General features: G+C 40.9%; 1 protein-coding gene across 1 annotated transcript in view; it reads left to right on the forward strand.

The window, feature by feature from the left end:
* Positions 1-24,898, forward strand: part of LOC149453937 (E3 ubiquitin-protein ligase Rnf220-like) — a 95,582-nt gene that overhangs the window by 22,210 nt on the left and 48,474 nt on the right. Inside the window, exons 3-4 of the mRNA XM_089688000.1 lie at positions 13,093-13,213; positions 17,002-17,044. Coding sequence (XP_089544126.1) covers positions 13,093-13,213; positions 17,002-17,044 — 164 coding nt within the window. The remainder of the gene's footprint in view (positions 1-13,092; positions 13,214-17,001; positions 17,045-24,898) is intronic.

Below are 24,898 nucleotides of genomic sequence, written 5' to 3' on the forward strand. Positions count from 1 at the left end.
TGTAAGGCCAGCTTATGTGTACAATCTTATGGAAATGCTCTCCAACACTTTGAAGTCACTTTAGCCTGAAGGCAGAAGGCACTTGTATATCAATCTTTCCTATACAGCTAATAGCTGTTGGGTGAATTGGCTCCCGTCTAAATTGGCCCTAGTATGTGCATGTATGAATGTGAGTTAAGCTCCTTGAGGGTTAGGGACTGATGTGAATGTACAATATATATGTACAGCGCTGCGTAAATTGATGGCGCTATATAAGTACACGTAATAAATAAATGGCTTTATCCTCCTGAAGGACAGTGATGATAGAGATGTAAAGGTTCTCAGTACAGTGACTTGGCACTGCTGGATTGCTTTTTGTGCACCATCAATGGAGGTCTCCGTCTTAGACTTTGGACATGAAAACAAGTAGCCACATTGGGAATTGCCATTTACCTTCCTCTCTGGCTCTCTTCTGCTTTCTATTCAGACAATTACTGTCCCACCTTTGTATCACAGCTCTGCAGTTCTGTTTTTGCAGTTTCTAAACATTTACTTCTTTTTATGGTAAGATTGTGGAAGATTAGATCACTAACTCCAACTAAAATCCATACTGAGGTTGACGTAAATGCAGAATAGGATATAATCCGAACCCACAGACTGACTTACTCACACTCTTTGCTTATTAAATATGTTTCCTTTTAATTCAACTTCCTGTAGAGAATGTGTTTCTGTAAATCTACACCCTTGTATCATGCACAGCTTTATGACGTTATTGTTCCTGATAGAAGGTTATTGGCTGTAATATTTAGCCACTATATATAGTGTAATATTTAGCCACTATATATATATTTAGCCACTATATATATATCACTTGGCTCCTACGTTGTCCACAGAAAATATGTCTGGGCTATCTATATACTGTAGGCAGGTACCCCATCTAAATCTAGTTTAGTGATTATTAATAATAATAATAATAATAATAATTAAAAAAAAAAGTTAAATGCATCTAAAGACAAGAAATGGCCTAATGAGAACACTTGTCTCTAAAATATTTGTAGAAGTAAATAAATTAATAATAAGAAGCATAGTTTAATATATTGATATTAATTTAATATTATTTATATTTATCGTTATGGAATATTAATAAAATATTAATAAATAACCATAATAATTATTATTATTCATTGCATAAATGCTTAAAGTCAAAATAAAATGTTTGTGTTAGAGAGTAGGGAACCATCACGGAATATACTCTTACACCTTTAACAATTGCTACATCACCGCATGCATTCTAAGAAAACAGTGATTACATGTTATTTAACCGCTACAAGACAGATTTAAAAAATATATATATTTTGGAATAAAAATTATTTATAATTATTGTTATGGAACATTAATAAAATATTAATAAATAACCATAATAATTATTATTATTCATTACATAAATGCTTAAAGTCAAAATAAAACATTTGTGTTAGAGAGTAGGGAACCATCACGGAATATACTCTTACACCTCTAACAATTGCTACATCATCGCATGCATTCTAAGAAAACAGTGATGACATGTTATTTATGCACTACCTGCCAGATATTGAAAAAAACATATTTGGAATAAAAAAAGGTGTCTTAAATGTTATTTTTTTTTTCAATATCTGGCAGGTAGTGCATAAATAACATGTCATCACTGTTTTCTTAGAATGCATGCGATGATGTAGCAATTGTTAAAGGTGTAAGAGTATATTCCGTGATGATTCCCTACTCTCTAACACAAACTTTTTATTTTGACTTTAAGCATTTATGCAATTTATAATAATAATTATTATTATGGTTATTTATTAATATTTTATAAATGTTCCATAACAATAATTATAAATAATTTTTATTCCAAAATATATATATTTTTTAAATCTGTCTTGTAGCGGATAAATAACATGTAATCACTGTTTTCTTAGAATGCATGCGATGATGTAGCAATTGTTAGAGGTGTAAGAGTATATTCCGTGATGGTTCCCTACTCTGTAACACAAACTTTTTATTTTGACTTTAAGCATTTATGCAATGAATAATAATAATTATTATGGTTATTTATTAATATTTTATTAATGTTCCATAACAATAATTATAAATAATTTTTATTCCAAAATATATATTTTTTTTAATCTGTCTGGTAGCGGATAAATAACATGTAATCACTGTTTTCTTAGAATGCATGCAGTGATGTAGTAATTGTTTAAAGTTGTAACCAGGGGTGGACTGACAACTCATGTAATAGGGGATCATGGGGCCTCTGTGTCCTTGCCCAAACTCAAAAAAGCCTATGAAAAAGGTACCAGGGGCATCTCATGGGGCCCCCTACTGACCCCGGGCCCTCGGGCAGTGCCCGAGTTTCCAAATGGTCAGTCTGCTCCTGGTTGAATCTACTGAGTGCTGGAACTATACTGCCAGAGCTCATTTATTGTGACGATGCTAGTCCTGGACTGACCGGGTATTCACTGTCCAAAAGGAGGACAGAAGAGGAAGGAGGAAGGGGTGCCCGAGTTTCCAAATGGTCAGTCCACCCCTGGTTGTAACATAGTATATTCCATGATGGTTCCCTATTCTCAAAAATAAAAACCGTTTTTATTTTAGTCTTTAAGCATTTATGCAAATATGATTCATTTTTTTTTGTGGTAATAATAATTAGTAATAGTTGTATTAGTAGTAGTATTAATCTATTTAAACATATCAGAATATTTCAAAATACATGGATATATATTGTACATGGATGCATGGTCCTTCACATCAGTGCCACCAAACTTACATTCACTCACGATGAGGGACTGGTAGTGGTAATGAAGAGAGGGCGATTCCATCTGCTGGAAAACCAACAGAGAAAAGAGTATAGTAGATGATTCAACCAAATCAGAATCCACTCATAACAGGGTCACAGCTGGCATCCAATATAGCATAGAATCAAGCCTCTCAAAGAGGGTTCCTTAAAAGAAAATGAAAATAAATAAATGGTTTCTTAGGTAATAAGTTGAAGGAATTATTATAACAGTATAATAATGGCTATATTGTCTGTGTAAAAAGTGGACATTTTCAATACCATTGTATTCCAGGGAAGAATAATTATTGGCCAAAGCACACTTTCTCATTACCTGTTCATTGGGTGTGTCTGCCCCCTTATGGCCTTATATACGTTGAGCTTAAAAAAAACGCCACTTTTACCGGGGGGGAGGTTCAGCCTTTACAAGCACATCTATGTTAGCCTATGTGCCCATGCACACACAGGCATTTACAGGTGTATTAGAAGTGGAGCGTTTATAGGCTGAAAAAGAAAACCCATCAAAAGCCTGTTCATGAGATGTTAAAGAGCAGAATGCGCCTAAATGCGTCTAAACGCTAGACACGTTTGAGCGCATTTGAGCTTTAATGCATAATAATGGCCACAATAAATTAATATTCTGGCCAATGGATTCCATTGACGCTCAAACACTTGATGCACCTAAACGCGCCTGCAAATACCTTGTGTGTACGAGACCCTAGATGCCCTAAATGTTATCCAATACTGATCATTTCAAAGTAACGGGGCACTAAGAGTTGATGTCTATAACTATGTCAGTTTAAGGCCTGGGCCATGCGTTTTCTAGAAGTATTATACAACTTTTTAGATAATCAACTGGAATATGGAGAAGAAGGTATGTGATAAGGTGGCAATGCCAGCTACCGTGCCTTCTAGAATACAGTACATTCCAAGCACCCAGAGGGAGAGCTGTCAAGGAACAGTCCTATACATTTGTTTTTTTGTTAATTGCTGTCTGTGTCCCTGCTGTAAAAATTCACCCTCTATTTGTCCTGGTCACCATTGTCAGTGGGAGTGAAAGTGATGGGAAATCCAAAATGTTATGGTTGTCACCAAAACAGGAGACGAGGGAAACCCTTCTAATTGGTAAAGTTGTTCTGGTGACAGCTGTATTAATCGAAGAATGACGGCAGAAAAAAAAAACAAGTAGTACATCAAGTCTTGCCGTGTTTTTCTTTATTTTTATTTTGTTAGCTTTTTGTTAATTTTTTGTTTTTATTTTTTGGGTTTTTTTCTTTAAATTTTATTGTTGTTTTTTTTTTTTTTGTATATATCTGTGTTTGCCTCCAGCATGTTAAAATTCAATTACTGATGATTGACTCACTACTTCTTTTGAAAGTGTCCTAGCAAAAAAATCTGCACATAAGGATACTTTATATTTTTTTTTTTAATATAATGAATATTCTCTTTTTATTTCAATTATATTCTAAGGTGTGTGTGTGTGTATATATGTGTATATATATATGTGTGTGTGTGTATATATATGTGTGTGTGTATATATATATATATATATATATATTTATTATTACTATACAGGATTTATATAACGCCAACAGTTTGCTCAGCACTTTTAATATATATATATATATATATATATATAAAATGTGTGTGTATATATGTATATATTCAATTTTGTGTGTATATGTATATATATGTGTGTATAAGGATACTTTATATATATTTTTTTAATATAATGAAATATAATGAATATTCTCTTTTTTTTCAATTATATTCTAAGGTGTGTGTGTGTATATATGTGTATATATATGTGTGTGTGTGTGTATGTATATATATATATATATATATATATTATTATTATCACTATACAGGATTTATATAGCGCTAACAGTTTTGCTCAGCACTTATATATATATATATATATATATATATATATATATATATATATATATAAAATGTGTGCATGTGTGTGTATATATGTATATATTAGATTTTGTGTGTATATGTATATATATGTATGTATGTATATGTTTATTTTTATATATATATATATATATATATATATATATAAAATGTGTGTGTGTATATATATTAGATTTTTATATAGCATATTCTATATAAATGTAATATTTCTTTACCCCATCCACAGATCCATTTTCACTTCGCCACCTCAAATGCCAGAAAAAAATTTAACATGCTTCCAGAAGAGTGTAAAGGAAACTGATAGTCATTCTTGAACATTTAAGGCCTCTTCGAAGCAGTTAGCTGGCTGTAATGAATGTATTTGAATATACACAGAAAGCCGGGTAGAAAGCAGAGGGGTCTCTATCGATATATTGGGAGGGGGGCCCAGAGGAAAAGTAGTCACCAGTTGGCCAGATGCTGCACAAAGGCTCCCAGGAGAGCAGGGACAAAGGAGCCAGAGAGATTAAGCCAGCTTTGAATAGGAAAAGGGGAGAAAGTGAGAAGGGGCAAGGCAAGAGAATCACAATGCTAAACAAACAGAAAGAGGAGGGAGGGAGGGGAATACAGGACTGTCCCTGCTGGTCCTATCTGTCCCCTATTAGTAGAAACCAGCCAGGGTCAGAAGCTCTATAGACCCCAGCTCCCCTCCCCACTCAGCTGCAAGACCCCTTCCCATTATAATGGAGATTGTATGCACAGACTGTGACAGCCTGCAGGAAACAGGGAGTGAATAGCTGTGATAATTACACACACCTGCAGGATGAACACACATCCAGTATTCCCATTGTTACAGGAACTGGTCTGTGGAGGGAAACCTGTTAAGGTCCCCATACGCGGTCATCAAAAATATTTCATATGGGCAATTCGGACTGCTTTGGATGATTGTCTAAATGCTACAGATGACTGTCAAATTGCAATACATGTTTGCCTGACTGCTTCAGATGATTGTCTGATTGTATCAGATGATTCTCCACTGTTTCAGATGATTGTCCAACTGCTATAGATGATTGTCCAACTGCTATAGATGATTGTCCAACTGCTATAGATGATTGTCCCACAGTGGCCAGACTCATCCACCTCACCAACCGCTCCACATCTGCTTCCCCCCTCTGCCAATCCCTTCATTGGCTCCCGATTGCCCAACGCATCAAATTCAAACTGCTAACTCTGACCTACAAAGCCATTCACAATGCCGCCCAAACTACCTAACCGACCTGATACCCAAATACTACCCTACCCGTGCCCTGGGCTCCTTACAGGACCTCCTACTCTCTAGCTCTCTGATCTCCTCCTCCCACGCCCGATTGCAGGACTTCTCCAGGACTTCCCCCATCCTCTGGAACTCCCTACCCCAATCCATCAGACTGTTGCCTACCCTCCTCACCTTCAGGCGCACCCTGAAAACCCATCTCTTCAGGGAAGCCTATCCCAACCTCACCTAACACCTGACCTCACCTAACAACTAACCTCCTCCACTCCTCCCACCACTCCATCCTCCACAGCCATCTCCTCCTGTACCACCTTCCCCTCCCTCCTAGATTGTAAGCGCGAAAGAGCAGGGCCCTCAAACCCCTCGTGTATTCTATTGTTACTGTCTTGTCTCATGTTCTGTCCCCCTTGCTACTGTACAGCGCTGAGCAAACCCTTTGGCGCTATATAAATACTGTATAATAATAATAATAATTGTCCCACTGCTATAGATGATTGTCTGACTCTGTCAGATGATTGTACACTGCTTTGGAAGAAGGTTGGATAAAAGTATGGCGAAGAACCAAACAAACCAGTTGAAGTTTGAATGTGAAGATAAAAAAAATTGTTAGTTTGAAGCAAAATTAGGGTGGGTGCTCAACTTCTTATAACTCATATCCCATCTGCCGAGCAGATTGATTCAATGCCCCTATTCCCGATAAAGTGAACCGGTAAAGGGATCCTTAATCACTTAAAAAATGGACAGTCTAGTTGTACACAAGTCACTCAATAGTTATTGTATTCGATAGTGCCAGTGGCACTGATCGTTCAGGAACAACTTGTGGAAAACCAGCTAACCCATACATGGTTTGAAATTCAGGTACTTATATATCGCCATCAATTTACGCAGCACTTTACATATATATTGTACATTCACATCAGTCCCTAACCCACAAGGGGTGTACAATCTAAGGTCCCTAACCCTCAAGGGGTGTACAATCTAAGGTCCCTAACTCACATTCATACATACACATACTAGGGACAATTTAGTCAGGAACCAATTAACCTCCCAGCATGTCTTTAGAACATGGGAGGAGAACACATGACATACCCTTGTGCATGTTGTGTGTAGCCATGATTTTTTTTTGGTTCACTCTGGTGTTTTTTTTTGTGTGTGCAGAAGCATGGGCTCAAAAACACGAAAACAACAACCTGTGAGTTGCAACTTAACTTTTTATTTTTTTTTGGGGGGGGGGTTAGATACACTTTACTTTTACTTTTTCTATCCCACTTTACTTGTTATTTATTTATTTCAGGTACTTATATAGCGCCATCAATTTATGCAGCGCTTTACATATATATTGTACATTCACATCAGTCCCTAACCCTCAAGGGGTGTACAATCTAAGGTCCCTAACACACATTCATATACAAGGGCCAATTTTATACAGGATCCAATTAACCTACCAGCATGTCTTTGGAGTGTGTGTGGAAAGCAGACTACCTAGAGGAAACCCACGCAGGCACAGGGAGAACATGCAAACTCCAAGCAGGTGATGCTGTGGTTGGGATTCGAACCAACAGCCCTAGTACTGCCAGGCGGAAGTATGTTCACCAAATTGACTCTCTACCATTTCCCTGGTGATGTGGACTGGTATTTTATTCATTTTTATTAGGATGGATAGATATAATGGATGGGTATATTGTGCAGTTCTCAGATATACAAAAAAGAGAGAAAGTAGATAGATATGAGATAATGGATGGATTGGCTGTGGTCTTTGTTCAGTGGAATGCAGCGCAGGTCGGGTTTGGGTGTGAGGAGAGGTCATACCCCCCATGCAGTGCTAATTGCTGCTGACACTAATAGCAGGGAGGAGGGATAGGGGGGTAGGAGCAGGGTGTTAAGTGATTATGTGAATGCAGCCTCCAGCTAGGCGTAAAATGAGCAATTCACGCTGAATCAGTGTGTGTGGCTGAGACATCATTACTCAGCCTGTCCCCTGTGACAATAGCTTGCTGCTCACCCAGGGATCCCCATTCCATTATGACCGGACAATGTATCCCCAGTTTATCTCTCAAACACTCCATTGTACTCTACAGACTCTCCTGAAACTTTTCTCATGCAGTAAAGCCTGGCTCTTCATTGGATATACTTCAGACTGACTGTCATAGGGTACAATGGAAGCAGCACTGCATAACCCTACCAGGAGCACCCAGCTTGCTTTCCCACCAAGAGTACAGGAAATCAGCATTGGAAGGGAATTCGGTGGAGGAAACATTAGGATCAACTACTAACACTAATACTTCTTGTATTTCTCTGCCAATTGTCCCTAAATGAAGAATAAACTCCTTGTTTGTTGGATTTGTGATGACAAGTCAATACATAAAGGTAATATTGCACTTTAAAGTCAACATAAGTTAGATGCAGTCTAGTGCCACCAAGTCAATAGGGTTGATTATCTAAAGTAGATGGGATTGATTATCTAAATTCAATGGGGCTGATTGTCTAATGTGATGGGGTTGATTATCTAAATTCAATGGGGTTAATTATCTAAATTCAATGGGGTTGATTATTTAAACTCATTTAGGTTGATTACTGTATGCAAAGACATAGAAAATATATGCTTAGCGAAGTTAATGAGAGAACATAAGCTGGAGATGAGGTCACTTCAATCCACCAGATGTGCGACAGCAAAAACCTTTTTTTTTTTCCATTCATCTTGGCCATTGTTGAGTAATCAAGCGAACACCTTACTTAAGAACATTCACTTTGCAAAGTGAACATACACATATAAGTGAACAGCACCTCTACACCTTTAGTAAATCAACCCCACTGCCTGGCATTTTGGATAGCTGTCTTATTGTGACTATTTTTTTTGGTTTTCTGAATAGGATACAGATACAGAAGTACAATGATCCTTCATCCAATACAAGAAATTCAAACTAGGACCAATCTGATCATACACCAATGAGACAACCAGTTTGGGCGGTATGAGGAAAGTAAAGCAAGCCCAAAGCTAGTGTAGCACCTCGTTACCTTTGAGCAGATGAGGAGAACCTTCAGGAGGCTCAGGGTGCTAGCATTTAAAACCCCAGAGTGGAATCTTTGACTCTTTGTGGGGTAAAAGGAACTGAGCGTCAGTCACTGTTTAGGGTATTTTAGAGAGTTTGTGTCAGGGCTCCAGGGTATGACCAGAGGTATGTGAACTGACGCAGGGAAATGCAGGCTTCAGATATGTTATAAACAATACGATTTATTAACACTAACAGTACATAGACGCAGTGCAATACTAAAACATAACACAGTGCAAACGAACCAAACCAAACCACCCACAGATAACAGTACATACAATGCAAGTGTCGTCAGGCAGACCGGGTCAATAACAATCGGGCAGGTAGGAACAGGAGGAGCAGGCAGAGAGTAGTCAGGTCACGAGCCAGGTACAGCAACTAACGGTGAGCGGCTGTTTACTAAAAGTCAGCAGCTAACGTTTTTATAGCTGCTGACTTTTAATTTTTACATAGGGGAATGGCGCTCCACTTTAACAGACTTTTTTATTACTCTTGCTACAACAAGTCTTGTAACCCCAATCTTCAATCTTTTACTGATTTCCGTGATAGCTCATCTTTTATGCGTAACATATTGCCATACAGCTCATTTTTATTCAAGTATCACCGTATTGTACTCCTTAAAAACAACCACACCATCTTTTTCCAGAGCAGCCTATATTTCTTTTGAGGTTGCCTGTGGGTTTTTCTTTGAATCCCGGACAATTCTTCTGTCTGTTATGGCTGCAATCTTTCTTGGTCTACCTGACCTTGGCTTGGTATCAAGAGATCCCCGAACTTTCCACTTCTTAATAGGTGATTTAACAGTACTGACTGGCGTATTCAAAGGATTGGCGTGTTCAAGGCTTTGGACATCTTTTCATGTCCTTTTCTATCTTTATAAAGTTCCATTACCTTGTTATGCAGGACTTTTGACATTTCTTTTCTGATCCCCATGGCTCAGTATCTAGCCTAGTCAGTGCTTCCACGTATGAGCTAACAAACTCATTGACTATTTATACACTGACACTAATTGCAATTTAAATATCACAGATGTGGGACATTAACCTCTAATTGGCATCGTAACCCCTGTGTGTCACCTTGTGTGTCTGTACCAAGGCCAAACATTCCAGGGGGAGGGAAACTTTTGATCATGGCCATTTGGGTGATTTCTGTTATCATTATGATTTAAAAAGGAGCCAACTAACTATTTGATAATAAATGGCTTCATATGATCATCATCCTTCAATAAAAAAGCATTTTGTGGCATGATCACTCATATTTTCAATATCAATGTCAAAATATCACAATTTCTGCCAGGGTATGCAAACTTTTCAGCACAACTGTAGGTAATAGTGGGGTATGAATAGATGGATGCCAGTTACTCTAACATGCAAAACATAAAAGTTTATTGACTCTCACTCAAAACTCCTGGGAGAGAGGGGTAGGGAGTTCAGAACCTGTTACTAGCCTATAGACTCAATAACACAAAGACACCAGTACTGAAAAGAACATTTAAGCAGCAGCAATAGTCCAAATGATTCCATCCTGATGCTTTTCCTCAAGTTCCTCAAACAGGGCCTCACGTGACAGTGACCCCTTGTACTTCATCTCAGACATCATCAGTTGCTCTCCTGTCCTCAGTCAGGCTCCCAGACTACAGAGCCCCAAGCTCCAGGACTCACTTCTGCTCAAAGCACATGTACAGGCCTCAAGCTTCAGGTCTATTTACTCAGCTGTTGCTCACACACCCACCCCAGGCCAGAGTCTTTGGGGGGGAGAGAGAGATCGCTTAGCCTTCCCCAAACATTTATATGCCCCAGTTGCCATAAACCTCCTACTTTCTCCTGACTCTTCTCCCCATGCTCTCCCACAATTGGAGAATATTTCCTTAATTTTCTATAAGGTTTGTAACCATTTTAGTGCTGCACCACAGTACTTCCTTGAGAAAAAGAGGTAGGGCACCACATCTCAGACACATATCCCCAAAAAGCACAAACACATGATGGGAGAGGAAGGGTAGGACCAAAATACTGGAAGGCTGACCTATGAGACCGACGATAAAGCATGACAATAATGATCATATTCAGGCATACATCTCTGAAACGGTTTTGCCAAATCAGTTATCTACTCTAGAAGCTCCACTATCCGATGCTGAATTTGCCTATGCTTTTAATACTCTTCATTTGGTAAATACCCAGGTCCAGATAGTTTCATACTTCACTTTAATAAATCCTTTCTACCATTTTTAGCACCAATTAGGTCTCAAGCTTTTGACTGCATTGATGACCTTCATCCTGCTTTTGGCCAACCTTCTTTAGAGCTCACAGAGCTCAAGCCTGGGAAGGACCTAGCGGAATGTGGAAGCCATAGACCTATCTCGTTAATAAATGTTGATCTGAAAGTATATTCCAAAGTATTGAAAAATAGAATATCTCCTCTCCCACCCAACTTAATCCACAAAGATCAATCAGGCTTTATAGACAAAGTAGCACTGCTCCAGGTAGGCTCGACACTCCCACACTCCAAAATTCTTCATCGTGTGTGCTGGCCCAGTTCACACACCAGTGTTGTAGATCAAAGGAAAGTCCTGGAGGCCGCATTAATGCACATATCCACTTTACTGTATAGAAAAACAGCTTAAAAACATCATATTGTGTGCCAGTGGAGGAAAAAAGGTTCACGCACATCATGCTAACCTCAATTAAGCGCTGAGGTTAGCACAATACACGCAAACCTTTTTTTTCCCCCACTGGCATACAGTATGATGTTTTTAAGCTTCTTTTCTATACAATAAAGTGGATATGTTCTTTAGTGCTTCCTCCCGGACTTTCCTTTTGGTCCATCAAGTGGGCTTTGCTCTTGGCTGAGAGGCAAAAGATAATATGACAAAGACCCAGCATTTAATTTTGCATATCCATTAACAACAATTATAGGCATGTCTATTATATTTTGCTGTTGAAAAAGCATTTGATAGAATTGACTAGACATTTCTATGCTTATCATTGGGATAGATCAGTCTAGGCCCCAACCTGAGGTCCAAAATTATGTCACTGTGCTCGTCCCCTTCGGCCTCTCTTTTATTTAATGGTATACCGTCCAATCCTTTTCCAATCTCTGATGGCATGAGACAAGGGTGTACCTTCTCACCTCCTTTTGTTTTGGTTATTGAATATCTGGATATATGAAAAATTATTCCACAATAGGGATCCTCATGCTCTCCACTCACCAAAAATATTTGGGGACTGAAGTTCCTCTTTAAGTGCTTTTATAGAGCCTTGACCTCAACCCTACTGAACACATTTGTGATAAAACTGGATCATCAATTGTGAGCCAAATCTTCTTGTCCAACATCAGTAGCTGACCTCACAAATGTACTTTTGAGTGTATGGAGACACATTATCACAGACACACTCCAATATCTTTTAGAAAGCCTTCCAAGGACAGAGGAGGCTCTTATAGCCTTCAAGAAGAAGGGAGGCAATTCCATATTAATTATGTACAATCATGCAAACTCAGAAGGCTAGTGACATTATAGAAGGATTTTAACAAAACTTCAAAATTGGCTGTTAAAAGGTAAAGGAACTTAAATCTGGAGCTACCAAAACTTACCTGGAGAAGAACTTAATGTTGGTTGTTTAACAACAAATTTAGCAGAACCACACAATGGCAAGAAGCAGCATCAAAAGCAAAAAAAATCTTGGGATGTTTGAAAATTAAGAAAATATGTGATGCCAACATAGTATTGTTAATCTGGTCATAGATGGATTGAAATTCGGTTGGTTCAGTAGGGAGAGATAGATTGGCTTTTTTCGAACAGGCTTGTTGGAATATTTTCAGGACCAGCAGTTGCAGCTGCTGATCAGTGTATTCTAACAATGGAGAGTCCCACTGTCAGAGTACAATGTCCAGGCAGTGAGGATTCCTCCATTCACCTTGCTAGTGTGGATGGAGGAATCTATTGCATTTTTTTTTTCATTCAGCTCGCTGGCTTATAGATAAAAAATCAAATAATTTATGGCCAACTTTACTGTTGTGTGTACTCATACAGACCCCCATGGTCACCTCTCACTGTTCATCCTCCTATGTCTTATACTTATGTGTTTCAGATAAGAAAGCTCCTCTCTCTGGACCGCTGGCTTGTCCATTGTGTCACAAACACCTACCAAAAGAGGAACTCTCCCATCATCTTCAGCATGAAATGGAGCAATTGTCTCACATGTCAGACAGGTAATAGAGTGCTAAACCTTTGCTACAGTAAAGCGCAAACTGAATCACCTGATGGACAGATAATCCTAAAAAAAAAAATGGATTCAGACTGAAAGGTATCCTAGACTGTCTTTCATGGCTGAAAGGTAACCCAAACTGACTCTATTGACTAAAAGGTAACCCAGGATACCTTTCAGCTAGGAGCATGGGTTACTCCTTCAGCTAAGAGAGTCAGGCTGGGTTACTCTTCAGCTAAGAGTCAGGCTGGGTTACCCTTCAGCTAAGAGAGTCGGTCTAGGTTACTTTTCAGCTAAGAGTCAGTTTGGGTTACCTTTCAGATAGGAAACCCACACTGACTCTCTTATCTGGAAGGTAACCCAAACTGACTCTTTTAGATGAAAAGTAACCTAGACTAACTCTTAGCTGAAAGGAAACCCACACTGACTCTCTTATCTGAAAGGTAACCCAGACTGACTCTCCAAGATGAAAAAGAACCCAAACTGACTCTAAGCTGAAAAGTAACCTAGACCGACTCTTAGCTGAAGGATAACCCAGCCTGACTCTCTTAGCTGAAGGGTAACCCAAATTGACTCTTAGCTGAAGGGTAACGAAGGCTGACTCTCTTAGCTGAAAATGACCTAGGCTGCAGGGGTGGACTGACCATTCGAGCACTGCCCGAGGGCCCGGGGTCAGTAGGGGGCCCCATGAAATGCCCATGGTACCTTTTTATAGGCTTTTTTGGGTGTGCTTTGAGTGTGGGCAAAAACACAGGGGCCCCATGATCCCCTATTGCCCGGGGGCCCATTGAGTTGTCAGTCCGCCCCTGCTAGGCTGACTCTCTAGCTGAAAGGAAACCCACACTGACTCTCTTTTCAGCTAAGAGAGTCATCCTAGGTTACTTTTCAGCTAAGAGAGTCAGTCTAGGTTACTTTTTAGCTAAGAGAGTCAGCCTAAGTTACTCTTCAGCTAAGAGAGTCGGGCTGGGTTACCCTTCAGCTAAGAGAGTCGGCTGGGTAACCCTTCAGCTAAGAGAGTCGCTCTAGGTTACTTTTCAGCTATGAGAGTCAGTGTGGGTTACTCTTCAGGAAAGAGGAATGTAGCAACCGAATGCTTGTACTCCTGCGCTGAACTGTGGACTCCCCGCTACGGTGGTCCCCACATGAAAAAGGAAATGTAATGCAGGCCTTGCTGCCCTCAACGGATCAGGGATATCCAAAAGAAACTGTACATAAAAGACAAAAAAAAGGCGCACTGGCCTAGTGCATTACCTTAAAAATAGGGTTTATTAATAAAAAGTGAATACTCACAAAAATAAAATGGTGTAAAATCAGATAAACTTGGGAAGCATGTCACACTAGATAGCAGTATGGTACAGAAACCCCTATGGATGGTCTGGTGAGAGACTGGAAGCCTCTGGATAGCAGGTGGCTGACGTGTTTCAAGGAAAACACCTCTTCTTCAGAGCCAATGGGTTACTCTTCAGCTAAGAGAGTCAACCTGGGTTACCCTTCAGCTAGGAGACTCGGGCTGGGTTACCCTTCAGCTAGGAGACTCGGGCTGGGTTACCCTTCAGCTAGGAGACTCGGGCTGGGTTACCCTTCAGCTAGGAGACTCGGGCTGGGTTACCCTTCAGTTAGGAGACTCGGGCTGGGTTACCCTTCAGCTAGGAGACTCGGGCTGGGTTACCCTTCAGCTAAGGGAGTCAGTCTGGGGTACCTTTCAGCCAAGAGACTTAGTGTGGGGTACCTGCCAGCCTGAAGAGTCAATCTGTGTCCCACCTGAGAGACAAGGGTGTCAGTTTCTGACTCTCAGGAGAGTCCATTTTTAATTACAGTATCCGCCAAACAGGGAGTCAAGCAGCCCATAGATGAGTCAGTTTTTGTAGTTCAACCAGTGGGTTGTATGAAAAAGACATACCCGATTCCCCCATTCACACACTTAAGGTGGATGGGGGAATCCTCCCCACTGCGTTTTTGTCATGTACAACCACGGTACTCATGCATGGATCAAAATTCAGCCACTCCCTGCAGAACCGGCCAAATCTCAATCCATGTATGGTAAGGTTCATTCTCTGTGTTGCCAGAAAGGAAAGCCGGTCTGTTTTATCAATCAGTCAGAAGAGTGTGAGTGTTGTCTGCCAGAGTCCATGTCACCCGCAGACCGACTTTCCTGTCTGAGAGGTAACAGGCTGACTCCCCCTTACTGACACAGAATACAGAGAGTGACTCAGAATTTACCAACTCTAATCACTTACAGGAAATAACACAAACATACATCTTCATGGCAGTGAAAGCAATGTAATTCCCTGCCTTATAAGCAAAGCACAAAAGCTGGAAGCAAAAGACAATTCCTGTTTTAAAAATCTGTAAATCCAAAGAAACTAGTTTAAACAAATATCAAGAATGTCAACCAGCTTCTTTACTACTTTGTGAAATTACAAAGAAACTTTAAAATAAATTCTTGTGAAATTGCGCTGTGTTTTTGTTGAAAGCTTTTTATTTCTTTGATCTTCAACTGGGTAAAAAAAAAAAAAGCTTCTCCTACAGGTGAAAAAGGTTAATACACCCTTTAAAGTGGTTGTAAAGTTCAGATATGAAATAGGCACAAAGCATATCCCTCTATAGTGTGTTCTTGTCTCAATCCAGAGCACTAAGTGTCATTTCTGTCTGTTGCCTCCTTCCTCTATCAGCATGAATCATTTCCGACACGTTTTCCTGACACCGAAAATAATGGTGACAGGGGAGGCACCTCCAGCAGATTGGCAGCCTCAGCACTTTTCCTGTGTGCTGTGTGGAGGGGGTGTGTCTCTTCCCTCCAATTAGCTCTCAAAATTCTCCTCACTGAGCTCTGCAGAGTGTAACTGCAGCTCTCCGGCCCCTTTTTTTCTGAACTCAGACAAGCTGTATAAATTCAGCACTTTGAATGGATGTAGAGGAAAGAATACCACAGATAATTAGGTACAACTTAAGTAGGAAGATTTGTGGATTTGTTTCATCTGTGTATCACCTGAGGCCATTCACTTCACTGGGTATATGTAAGGGCTTACAACCACTTTAACTGTGTATGATGATGAACGTATATGGAAACATTGGCATTGAACTTCTATTATGTGCTCTTTTTTGGTCTATTAAATATGCCATTGAAAGTGTTTTGTTGTTTTGGTTTGCAAAGTGCAAAGAAAATATCTTGATCCTACCAGAAATCCAGTGAGCCAATAACTTCCTGTACTCTCTGCCTTTGCTGACTGTTCACTTAGCATTATTCCCAACTCCCCCTTGTTATATAAATGAGGGGGGGGGGGTGTTCTGTATTATTAAAATACTTCCCTCCTAGGGTGACAATGCTGTCCCCCTAGCTACAGATGAGTGAGCGTTGTCATACTAGGTCAGGATGTCTGAGAAGAAAGCTAATGCAACCAATACAAGATGCAAGACCTGATAAGCTGCAATATCAAATTTTTTTTTTCTGGGCTCTATTTACACACACACGCACAGTATGTATGTATATGTATATGTATATTTCATATGTATATATGTATGTATGTATGTATATTGTATGTGTATATATGTATATATATATGTATATGTATGTATATATACATGTATGTATGTATGTATATATATATTTCATATATATATGTATATACATACATATATATATGTGTATATATATATATATATATATATATATATAGTGTGTATTTCTTTTTCTTTTTTTTTTTTAATTACTGCTATAAAGTGTTTGAGGTTTTTTGGGGGTTTTTTTTAACTCAATAGTAAATATTTAACTTAATTCCTTTGTCTTTGCAGTGAGTCTGACATTGTTCCGGAGTCATCCCAGAATAATTCACAGGTGAGATGTGATTTGTAAAAGGCCAGGAAGGGAGAGTGTGCCGGGTTACGTTCACATTGCTGAGGATAGGTTGTTGCTTGCAGAGGATAAATGCTGAACTGCAATGCAAAAAAAAACAAAAAACACGGACCTCATACAATCTAGCCGATTAGCTGTAGCCAGTTTGTGTACAACTAAAACTTTGCAAAAATTCTGTTCGGAGGCTCTATCCACATGTATACTCACAGATGAACGGTTACATGTGAACAGTAGTGGTGCTGGCCATTTATTTTTATAGACTAGAAATTTGAGTCCCTACAACTCCTCTACGTAATTCACAATCCTCCTGTATGGATTCCCAAAAAATGGTTTTATCGCATAGAAACTCTGTTCAGAACCCTCATCTGGAAAAAACAGACAGCTAGGATTAAGCTATCCACACTACAATATGGCAAGAATTCAGGGGGTTTGGCGGTTCCTGACCCCAGGATATGTTTTCTGGTGGCTCAGCTTCAGCACCTAGTTGGCTGGGATTTACATGATACTGGGGGTCCTATCATGGGCCTAATCTCCCTTCTCACTCTCTCTGCTCTCTCCCACCTTGAAATGGCTTTACCAGTCCTTCCTCCTCAAGCCCCTACCGCGGACCTCCTAAAGAGCCTGTGGTGATCTGTGAAAATGTCTTTTCATGTACCTGGGTGTCTCCCCATTGCCTCACTATGGCGCAACACTAATTATGTAGAATTAGCTAAATTGGAGGGTTTCCAAAATTGGAGGGAGAGGGGAATGAGATTTGTGGCTCAGCTGTATTCTGGGGGAACATTTAAGTCATTTGCACAACTACAAACTGAATTTGCACTTACCCATAAACATTTTTTTGACCAGTACCTTCAGATACGTCACGCTCTACCGGCCCAGTCTCTCCTCTCCAACCTCACACTGATGGAATCCACTCTGCTTAAAGATGTTACTCAGGTGACACATAAAATGGGCATGATTTATCGTATCTATTCACAATTATTGTCTACCGTACAAGATTATTATTATTATAATACAGGATTTATATATCGCCAACAGTTTTCTCAGCACTTTACAATATAACAGGAGACAACACAGCAACAATACAGTTCAATACAAGAGGGATAGGAGGGCCCTGATCCTGGGAGCTTACAATCTAAGATCACGCCAATCTGCATAGTAGGGAACAATGAGCCCAAGATATTGGAGATTGCTGGTGATACCTGGGATGCTGCCCTGGAGTCTGTACCGGAGATCTCTCTCTCTCTCCCTCCCATAAATTATCACAAATATTTATTCTCCACCGTGCTTATAGGACTCCAGTGAAACTGTACTGGTGGGGCAGGAGAGACTCCCCTGATTGCCCAAGATGCAAGGTACATCAGGGTGACTTTATCCATATGATTTGGTGTTGCCTGAAAATGAACAGGTACTGTAAAGTGGTCTTACAGACCATTTTCCCTAGCATCGCAATGTACTGTTCCCCAGGACCCTTTAACTTGCCTACTGGGTGCTTTAGATTAGGAGGCACCAGGGGCGGACTGACCATTTGGAAACTCGGGCACTGCCCGAGGGCCCGGGGTCAGTAGGGGGCCCCATGAGATGCCCCTGGTACCTTTTTCATAGGCTTTATTGAGTTTGGGCAAGGACACAGGGGCCCCATGATCCCCTATTGCCCGGGGGCCCCATGAGTTGTCAGTCCGCCCCTGGGAGGCACTACAACCTGGAAAGTATACTATGGTTTCTAGACTACTATATCTGGCCAGAAAACTAATTGCTAGACAATGGCTGTCTTCTGTTCCTCCAACCAAAAAGCAATGGAAAGACTATGTTAATTCACTACTTCGAAGAGAAAAACTCACATACCAACATCGTAATGCCCACCGAAAATTTCAGACTGTTTGGCAAGGCTGGTTAGATATACCTGGGCTTACCCCATCTCAATTGATAATGGACAGGTTAATACAAGCATAATACCCTACTCCTATGTAGATAATGTCACATATCCCTAAGGTAGTGATCGTGTAGACACATAGATCCTTACTACAGTGCCCCAGGTGACCTGGTCATGGTTTGTAATGTTATGTATTGTCACTGTTATGGTTCCCTATAATTCAATGCTATGTGTTTGATTCTTGTTTTCACATGTCGTTGGATCTGCGCATCCAAGGATTAACATTGTATACTATACTGACTATCTTTTTTTTTTTTCTTCAGTATCCTATATGCATTGATCCCATTTTTTTTTTACAATACCAGCTGTTTTGGATTTAAAAAAAAAAAAAAAAAAAAGAAATCTGAGTGCTGCCACTGACAGTTGCTGCGGTTTGCACACCGACAAGACTCTACTGATTCTTGCCGACAGCTGCCCCAGGGTGCTTTTTGGCCATGTGAATGTAACCTTATTCTGATCACATGTGCAAGTTGTACGGAAACGACAGCCCTATCTTAAATGAAAGTGAAGAATGGTCTCGGCCCTGGCTTCTCCTAAGCCACACCCACTGACGCATTTTGCCCCAACCCCAGGACTTAGTCTTAAGCCATACACAAATCAGTTCAGAATAATTTTCTTTACATGCAATCAGAATCGGGGTCCTAATTGACCTAATATTTCCTTTGATGATGCAGGATTGTGTTTTCTGTTTGTATCAGTCCCCGTTGTGATCAGAAGTACAAGCAAAATTAGGATATTTTTGTTAGCTGATTTTTTTTTTTTTGAGTACTAAAAAAAATTGATCAGAAGAAATGCTGTCTTTATACTCTACATGCTGCTCAAAAATTAACATTACTTTTCCTATTCATCCAATCATTTCGCTATCAGCCTAGAAAAAAGGCAATTAAAAGTGATTTAAAAAAATACTAAAATACAGCAATTCTTAATGATAGATATATTAAAATGATTGGATTATAAAGTAGTCAGGTTGGCTCATGCATGTATGGGCGCCCTGTAGAGCCTGTGTAGCAGTACTTAGATGGTAAAATGCTTTTGGAAATCAGTTGAAGACGTATCTGAGATCATTCTGAATTCATTGCACGGTTAGCCTGCGTTTTTTGTTCTGCTTCAGCTGCTTATCGATTTCCATAGATTTGTATGGGAAGAGAAGTAGTTCTGAAGCCAACAGTAGTCTGATGAAACTGACCCTAAAGATACTTGAAGGAATTAAATGTATAGAACTAAAGAGATTCCTTGGTCACATTGGTGCACTAGCTAAAATGAAAAAATGTCCACAGATTAGCAATATATAGATAAGTGGAGTTGTGGAAATAATAGAAACTCACTTAATTGGTTATTTAGTGGAGTAGACCCCAATATTTACTCAATCGGGCTATTATTTGCTTTTATCTCAAAAAATATTAAACCAGTTAAACAAAGTCCAATGAGCAATTTAAAGCCCAACTACGGGAAACTTGAAAATTATCCCTTGCAGTGGGGCTGTGCACTACTGCGAGGGTTAAACTGTGGCTCCCTTGGCAGATGGTGCTCCCTCATGCTCAGGCACTGGACTGCCCCTCTATAGTGGGGAAAATATTTATTTGCACCCCTGCAGATTTTCTAAGTTTGCCCACTTACAAAGAAATGAAGGATCTATAATTTTTATCATAGGTGTATTTTAAATGATAGAGACAGAATAGCAACCAAAAATCCAGAAAAAACACATGATACAAATTGAGTTGCAGTTCAGTGAGCAAAATAAGTATTTGATCCCCAAGCAAAACATGACTTAGTATTTAATGGAGAAGCTGTTATTGGCAAGCACAGAGGTAAGATGTTTCTTGTAGTTACCAGGTTTGCATACATCTCAGGGGGGATTTTGGTCCACTCTTTACAGATCTTCTCAAAATCCTTAAGGTTTCTTGGCTGTCGCTTGGCATCTCAAGGTTTCAACGCCCTTCATAAATTTGCTATAGGATTAAGGTCTGGAGGCTGGCTAGGCCACTCCAAGACCTTAATGTGCTTCTTCTTGAACCACTCCTTTTGTTGCCTTGGAGGTATGTTTTTGGTCATTGTCATGCTGGAAGACCCATCTATGACCCATCTTCCGTGTTCTGGCTGAGGGAAGAAGGTTATCATCCAAGATTTTACAATACAACCCCGTCCATTGGCCCCTCAATGCAGCAAAATCGGCCTGTACCTTTAGCAGAGATACAGCCCCAAAGCATAATGTTTCCACCTCAGTGCTTGACTGTGGGGATGCTGTTCTTAGGGTCATAGTCAGCATTTTTCTTTCTCCAAAGACAGTGAATCTAGTTAATGCCAAAGAGCTCAATTTTGGTCTCATCTGACCACAGCACTTTCTTCCAATCCTTCTCTAAATCATTTAGATGTTCATTGGCAAACTATAGATGAGCCTGTACATGTGCCTTCTTGAGGGGGGACCTTGCGGGCGCTGCAGGATTTCAATCTATGGCAGCATTTTGTGTTAGCAATGGTTTGTTTGGTGACTGTGGTCATTGTATCACTGTGCGTGATTGGCCAGCAAACTCGTCTGACCTAAACCTCATAGAGAATCTGTGGGGTTTTGTCAAGAGGAAGATGAGACACCAGACCCAACAGTGCAGACGAGCTGAAGGCCGCAATCAAAGCTACCTGGACTTCCATAACACCTTAGCAGTGCCACAGGCTGATCGCCTCCATGCCACACTGCAGTGATGCAGTAATTCATGCAAAAGGAGCCCCGACCAAGTACTAAGTGCATACTATTATTATTATACAGGACTTATATAGCGCCAACAGTTTGCTCAATGCTTTACAATATAACAGGAGACAATACAGTAACAATACAGTTCAATACAAGAGGGATTTGAGGGCCCTGCTCCTTGGAGCTTACAATCTAGGAGGGAGGGGCTAGTGGTACAAAAGGTAGTAACTGTGGGGGATGGACTGGTTGGAAGAGTAGAAGATTCCAGTATTAGCTGAGGGCAGGATAGGCTTCCCTGAAGAGAGAGGTTTTCAGAGATCGCCTAAAAGTGAGCAGAGTAGGCGATAGTCTGATAAATTGGGGTAGAGAGTTCCAGAGGATGGGGGAAGCTCTGGAGAAGTCATGGAGACGAGCATGGAAAGAGGAGACAAGGGAGCTAGAGAGTAGGAGGTCTTGCAAGGAGCGGAGAGTATGGCTTGGGTGATATTTAGAGACAAGATTGGTGATGTAATTTGGGGCAGAGTTATAAATGGCTTTATATGTTATTGTTAATGTTTTTAATTTTATCCGTTGGGCAATGGGAAGCCAATGGAGGGATTGGCAGAGAGGGATGGAGGACACTGAGTGGAGGCCAGTGGAGGGATTGGCAGAGAGGGGTGGCAGATACAGAACGGTTAGTAAGGTGGATGAGTCTGGCAGCAGCATTCATGATAGACTGAAGAGGGGATAGCCTGCAATGAGGTCGGCCAAAGAGGAGGGAGTTACAATAGTCAAGGTGAGATATAACAAGGGAGTGAATAAGTAGCTTAGTGGTTTCCGAGGTTAGGGACAGTCATATCTTGGAGATGTTGTGGGGGTGAAGTCTACACGATTTGGACAGTGATTGGATTTGTGGCTGAAAGGACAGATGGGAGTCCAGGATTACACCTAGTATCCTGGCATGAGGGGAGGGACTGATGATTGTGTTATTGATCTTGATGGAGAAGTCGGGGGAGGGGGCACGGGCTGGGGGGAATACTAGGAGCTCAGTTTTGGAAAGATTGAGTTTGAGGAAGTGGAGTGACATCCATGCCCATATGTCACTTAGTAGGTTAGTAATGCGAGAGGAGACTGAAGGGGTGAGGTGAGGGGTAGAAAGATAGATTTGTGTGTCATCAGCATAGAGATGGTACTTAAAGCCATTGGAGTTTATCAAGTGACCAAGGGAGGAGGTGTAGATGGAGAAGAGAAGGGGTCCAAGGACAGAACCTTGAGGGACCCCTACAGAAAGAGGAAGTGGAGAGGAGGAGGCAGAGTTATAGGTAATGCTGAACGAGTGCTGCGATAGGTAGGAGGAGAACCAGGAGAGAGCAGAGTCTCTGAGGCCAAGAGAGTGGAGTTTTTTGAGGAGGAGGGATGGTCAACCGTATCAAAAGCCGCAGAGAGGTCAAGCAGTAAGAGTACGGAGTAGTGGCCATTGGGTTTAGCAGTTAGTAAATCATTAGTGGGTTTTAGTAGGGCAGTTTCAGTGGAGTGTAGAGAACAAAAGCCAGACTGTAAAGGGTCAAGAAGGTTGTTGTCAGTGAGATAGGATCTCAGACGATTGTAGACTAAGCGTTCTAGGAGTTTAGAGGTAAATGGCAGAGGAGAGATGGGTCTTAAGTTGTTCAGGTTGGTGGGGTCAAGGGAGGGCTTTTTAAGTATGGGAGTGATGTGCACATGCTTTAGAGGGGAGGGGAAGGCACCAGTAGAGAGGGAAAGATTGAAGATGTGAGTGAGAGAGCATAGGATAGAAGAAGAGGCAGACCGTAGTAGTTGTGAGGGGACAGGATCCAGGGGGCAGGTAGTGAGATGGGCTTCTGAGAAAACCTTAGTGACCTCTTCGGTAGTAGCGAGGTCAAAAGAAGAAAGTGTTGAGGGAGGTTAAGTATAAGGTATGCTAAGTGGGATGGATGTCTGTGCAGTGGCGATGCTCCTACGAATTGCGTCAATCTTGTTTTTGAAATGATTTGCAATCTCGTGAGCAGTGAGTGAGGTACTGGGTGGAGGTCGAGAAAGTAGAGAGTTAAAAGTAGAGAAGAGACGACGAGGACTGGATGACAAGGTATTAATAAGAGTGACAAAGGATTGTTTGGCAGCATGAAGGGAGGAATTTTATGTTAAGAAAGCAGATTTATATTGGGTGAATGCTTGGTGGGATTTGAATTTACGCCACAATCTCTCCAGCTCACGACTATGTTGTTTAAGATTTCTGGTGTGGTCAGTCTGCCAAGGCTGTAATGTTCGGGGCTTGATGCTTTGTGTTGTTAGAGGAGCAAGCAAATCTAATGCGGATGAAAGCAAACTGTTATAGACAGCAGTGGCCAGGTCAGGGCAGGACAGGGGAGAGATTCTGTCGTAGAGTTGGTCAGTTGCAGAGTAGAAAGGAGCAGGGTTCAAGTTGTGAAGGTTTCTGCAGGTAATTGTTTGCCGCTTGGAGGGATAGGTGTTTGAAGACTAGGACTCTGTGAAGGTGATGAGATTGTGATCAGAGAGAGGAAAGGGAGTGTTTGTGAGGTTGTAGGGAGTGCAAAGATAGGAGAAAACAAGGTCTAATGTATTCCCATCAGAGTGAGTGGAGGACTGTATACATTGTGCTAATGCAAAAGATGAGGTTAGGTTGAAGAGTTGGGATGTAGCCGGGTTGTTGACATTAATAGGGATGTTAAAATCTCCGGGAATGATAGCGGGTAGTTCAGAGGAGAGAAAATAGGGTAGCCAGGCGGCGAAATCATCAAGAAAGCAGGACACCGGTCCAGGAGGCTGATAGATCACTGCAATCCTCAGAGAAATTGGAGAAAACAGCCGGATGCAGTGAGTCCAGGGGCGGACTGACCATTTGGAAACTCGGGCACTGCCCATGGGCCTGGGGTCAGTAGGGGGCTCCATGAGATGCCCCTGGTACCTTTTTCATAGGCTTTTTTGAGTTTGGGCAAGGACACAGGGGCCCCATGATCCCCTATTGCCTGGGGGCCCCATGAGTTGTCAGTCCGCCCCTGAGTGAGTCTCAAAAGGAGGACTTGAAAGGTGCTCAGTGGGGATAGAAGCAAACCAACCCCACCACCTTTCCGACCACTGGGTCTGGGTGAGTGGGTCCAGAGAAGGCCTCAATAGGACAGTGCTGCGGGGGAAGCAGAGTCTGCTGCTTGAAGCCAGGTTTCTGTAATTGCTAGAAGGTTAAGGGAGCGCGAGAGAAAAA

Source organism: Staurois parvus, unplaced genomic scaffold (assembly GCF_062004578.1).
Source record: "Staurois parvus isolate SC_StPar_1 unplaced genomic scaffold, SC_StPar_1.0 ptg000444l, whole genome shotgun sequence".
NCBI lineage: Eukaryota > Metazoa > Chordata > Amphibia > Anura > Ranidae > Staurois > Staurois parvus.